The following is a 3,147-nucleotide window of genomic DNA, read 5'->3' on the forward strand; positions in this document are numbered from 1 at the left end:
GAGCAGTTTCAGCAGAGGCCACAGGACATGTACTAAAAGATATATTATCTGGCTCTTCATAGAAAAAGTTTGCTGACCTCTGGCTTAAAACATGGTGAGTTGGAAATCTTAATGTACTTACATTTTTGGAATTTTCTTAGAATATATAAATGAAAAAGCAGAAATGCTCTGATCCTACTACCCATTTTGTCTCACATATGAAACCATGACCTAGTAATGCAGAATCAACCCCTTTTATATCAGTTCCGTTAGCAGATGATAACTGTGCTCTCCCCATAACAAAATACTTGACCGTCAAAATGACTCAGTACTCTGAACAGAGGTATGTCCTGATAAACTGTACTTACTGAAAAAAATGGGAAGAGAAAGAAACACTGCCAGGCACAAGGAACATAATTGTGGACATGGATGACATACTTCAATTATTTCACAGCTATACCTATGTCTGGCTATATTAACCTCTTACAAAGTATGTCACAATAGGAGGTCATGTAAACCCAGTCTCCTCTGGAGCCTAAGATCAAGCCCTAAAAGTGAAGAAAAGCAAACATGACTGATCCTTTGGTCTAAGTAGAAATGGGAGACAGCTTCAAGGAAATAGCACTTAATAAATGTGAACCAAAGAAATAGCACGTAACATAAGTAAAGCAGATCCTAAGAGAAATAATGGTTCTCATTTTCTACTGGGGCTCTAGTCTTCCTTTGGACTCCTATATTTCAAAGTACCTGTCTCTTTTTTTCATGAATGATCTTGGGATTCCACTAAATACCAACATGAATCAGAGTGATAGATCACTAAGGGAAAACCTAATTAATATTTCAACTTCAAAACAGCAGACTCTTGAAATGCTGAAACTTACAAGTTTACTGAAGCACAAATTTGTATCGCATGCTTCGTAAAACTGGTGAATTGAAATGAGTCATTTAAGTAATGAGTGAGCACAGCTGATGCCCCAGCTCCCACATCTCAAAATAGCTTTACAGTTCTCTGTTCACCTTCTCCATGAAGCAGCATTCATAAAGTGATTAGAAAAATGGTGCCCCAAGGAAAACTACCTGCTAGGGCTCAAGATGGAGGAAAAAGTAAAGAAGGCTAAAAAAAGAGAGTTCTAAAGCCACAAAACAGAAGGCTTATGAGTACACGCTCTACAGTGATGATAATCACGAAAGTAGACTTCTACTAGCTACACTTCATGCTTGTGTCAAGGGAAAAAGCAGGAAAGGACGGGTATAAAGACAAGAAGAACTTTAGTGGTGGTACTGTGTACTCTGGGACTTGTAGCATATCATGGATACATTGGTTCAAAGTATCAAAAACCTGAGCAGTGGGTTTTGGATGCCTTCATGGTAAAGGAGAACATATGCGTGATTATCTGTTAGATCCTTCAGGGGAAATTAACCATAAATTTAGTGCACTGACTGGGGGCAAGTGCAATCTCTACATACCGTATGCTCATATACAGTGAAATCTGAAAGGATTTGGCCTGACAGTCAACAACAACAAGAAATAACATGAAGACTAGATGGGGCTATACAGCAAGGCAGCAAAAGAAATTGTCTTTCTGAAAGATCAAATGAACAGCAAATATTGAGAAGTTAGTCACTACAGAATCTGGCAGGAAACTTTCAGCAACTATTTAGCATTCTCAATAAAATATTTTTAATTTCCACTCTAGGAGTATTGCTATATGGAGGGAGCAGGTCAGAATAAGAAATTTAAAATGTGATAAAATGTAACAGGTTGAGCCTCGCGCCGTCGCGGCTCTGCAGTGCTCTGCGGCCCTCGAGGAGGGTACTTGTCCCTCCGCTCTGCCGCGCCTTCGCGGGGTCCGGCTGTCAGCTCGCCCCAGAGCGCGGCGCGGAGCGCAGGGATACTGCGTCCGGCCGGGTCTCAGGATTCTGCCCTCCAAGAAAATCTTGCCATGATTGGATAGGACCCCCAGATAAACATTCAAACCTTCGACCCGTTCACTTCTACGTCCCCAAAAACGAATCACCGTTGGAACAGAAGCTAAGACAATTAAGACAAGAAACACAAGAATGGAACCAACAGTTCTGGGCAAACCAGAATTTGACATTTCGTAAGGAGAAAGAAGAATTTATTCGCTCGAGACTGAAAGCTAGAGGCCTGGAACCCAGAGCTGGATCAGGCCAAAAAGCAACATTAGATGCAGAAGAAATGGCTGACTTCTACAAGGAATTTTTAAGTAAAAATTTTCTGAAGCACATGTATTATAACAGAGACTGGTACCAGCGTAATTTTGCCATCACCTTCTGCATGGGAAAAGTGGCCCTGGAGAGGGTTTGGAACAAGCTTAGGCCAAAACCAAAGGAGACAGCACGGAGGAGCCCACCCTGACCTGACCACTCTGACCCACCCACCATCGGGGGCCGAGTTTCTGGGAGAAGCGGCTGCTTTGGGAATCTGTTCACAAGGGCTCTAGAAACCTGTAAGTGAGCTGAGTCCCACGCCTGCTTTATGGGGGCCCCTTGGCTTCTGTCAGCACAGGGTGGACTGCAGAACAGGGGGCCTGGTGAGCCACGGGCTGTGTGCCTGCCCTGACTCTGGATTCCAAGCTGGCCCTGGGTCATGGACATGATGTTAAATAAAACCCAAGCATCGTGAAAAAAAAAAAAAAAAGTAACAGGTTGAGATGAGGAGATGGACCAATGCAGAGTTAGGTTTCCACTTCTGAGAATTCACTGGGATGTTTTCTCCTCATCAGTTTTCATTATTTTTATTACTAATATTTTCCTGTTTTTTAATGAAAACATGTGTGCCTTTTGGGGGCACATGCCAACTACTGGGCCATAAAGTACGTGTGTATTTAAATATTAGTATCTACAGTCAAACAATCTCCTAAGTGGTCTTACCAATTTACAATCCCATCAGAAAATACATGACAATTCAAATTGCCTCACATCTTGACAACACTTGGCCTTTAGTCTTTTCCAATTTAGTCATTCTGATATGTGTGTGTATAGGTGTATATCACACTATGATTTTAATTTGCATGTCCCTGATGCCTAGTGAATCTGACCAATGTTCCTTATAATTTAGATGTGCTCTTTTGGGTTCACATTTTTACCCATTTTCTTTGGTCATCTTGCCTTTTTCTTTTCTTTTTTTTTTTTTTTAAGATTTTT

At 41.4% G+C, this 3,147-nt stretch overlaps 1 protein-coding gene across 1 annotated transcript; it reads left to right on the forward strand.

The window, feature by feature from the left end:
• The first annotated feature begins 299 nt into the window (after nt 1-299).
• On the forward strand, nt 300-2,641 carry LOC131820672 (cytochrome c oxidase assembly factor 8-like). The gene is made up of 2 exons (XM_059156373.1): nt 300-322; nt 1,741-2,641. The coding sequence occupies exons 1-2, from the start codon at nt 300-302 to the stop codon at nt 2,357-2,359; spliced, it is 642 nt and encodes a 213-aa protein (XP_059012356.1). The 3' UTR covers nt 2,360-2,641.
• Nucleotides 2,642-3,147: the final 506 nt, after the last annotated feature.

The sequence above is a fragment of the Mustela lutreola genome, chromosome 18 (genome assembly GCF_030435805.1).
Source record: "Mustela lutreola isolate mMusLut2 chromosome 18, mMusLut2.pri, whole genome shotgun sequence".
Classification (NCBI taxonomy): domain Eukaryota; kingdom Metazoa; phylum Chordata; class Mammalia; order Carnivora; family Mustelidae; genus Mustela; species Mustela lutreola.

Excerpts from the sequence above, each read along its gene's own strand:
- LOC131820672 (XM_059156373.1), top strand. The coding sequence starts at position 300 with ATGACTCAGTACTCTGAACAGAG. Across the intron at positions 323-1,740 it reads ACTCAGTACTCTGAACAGAG|GTTGAGCCTCGCGCCGTCGC; the intron begins GTATGTCCTGAT and ends AAAATGTAACAG.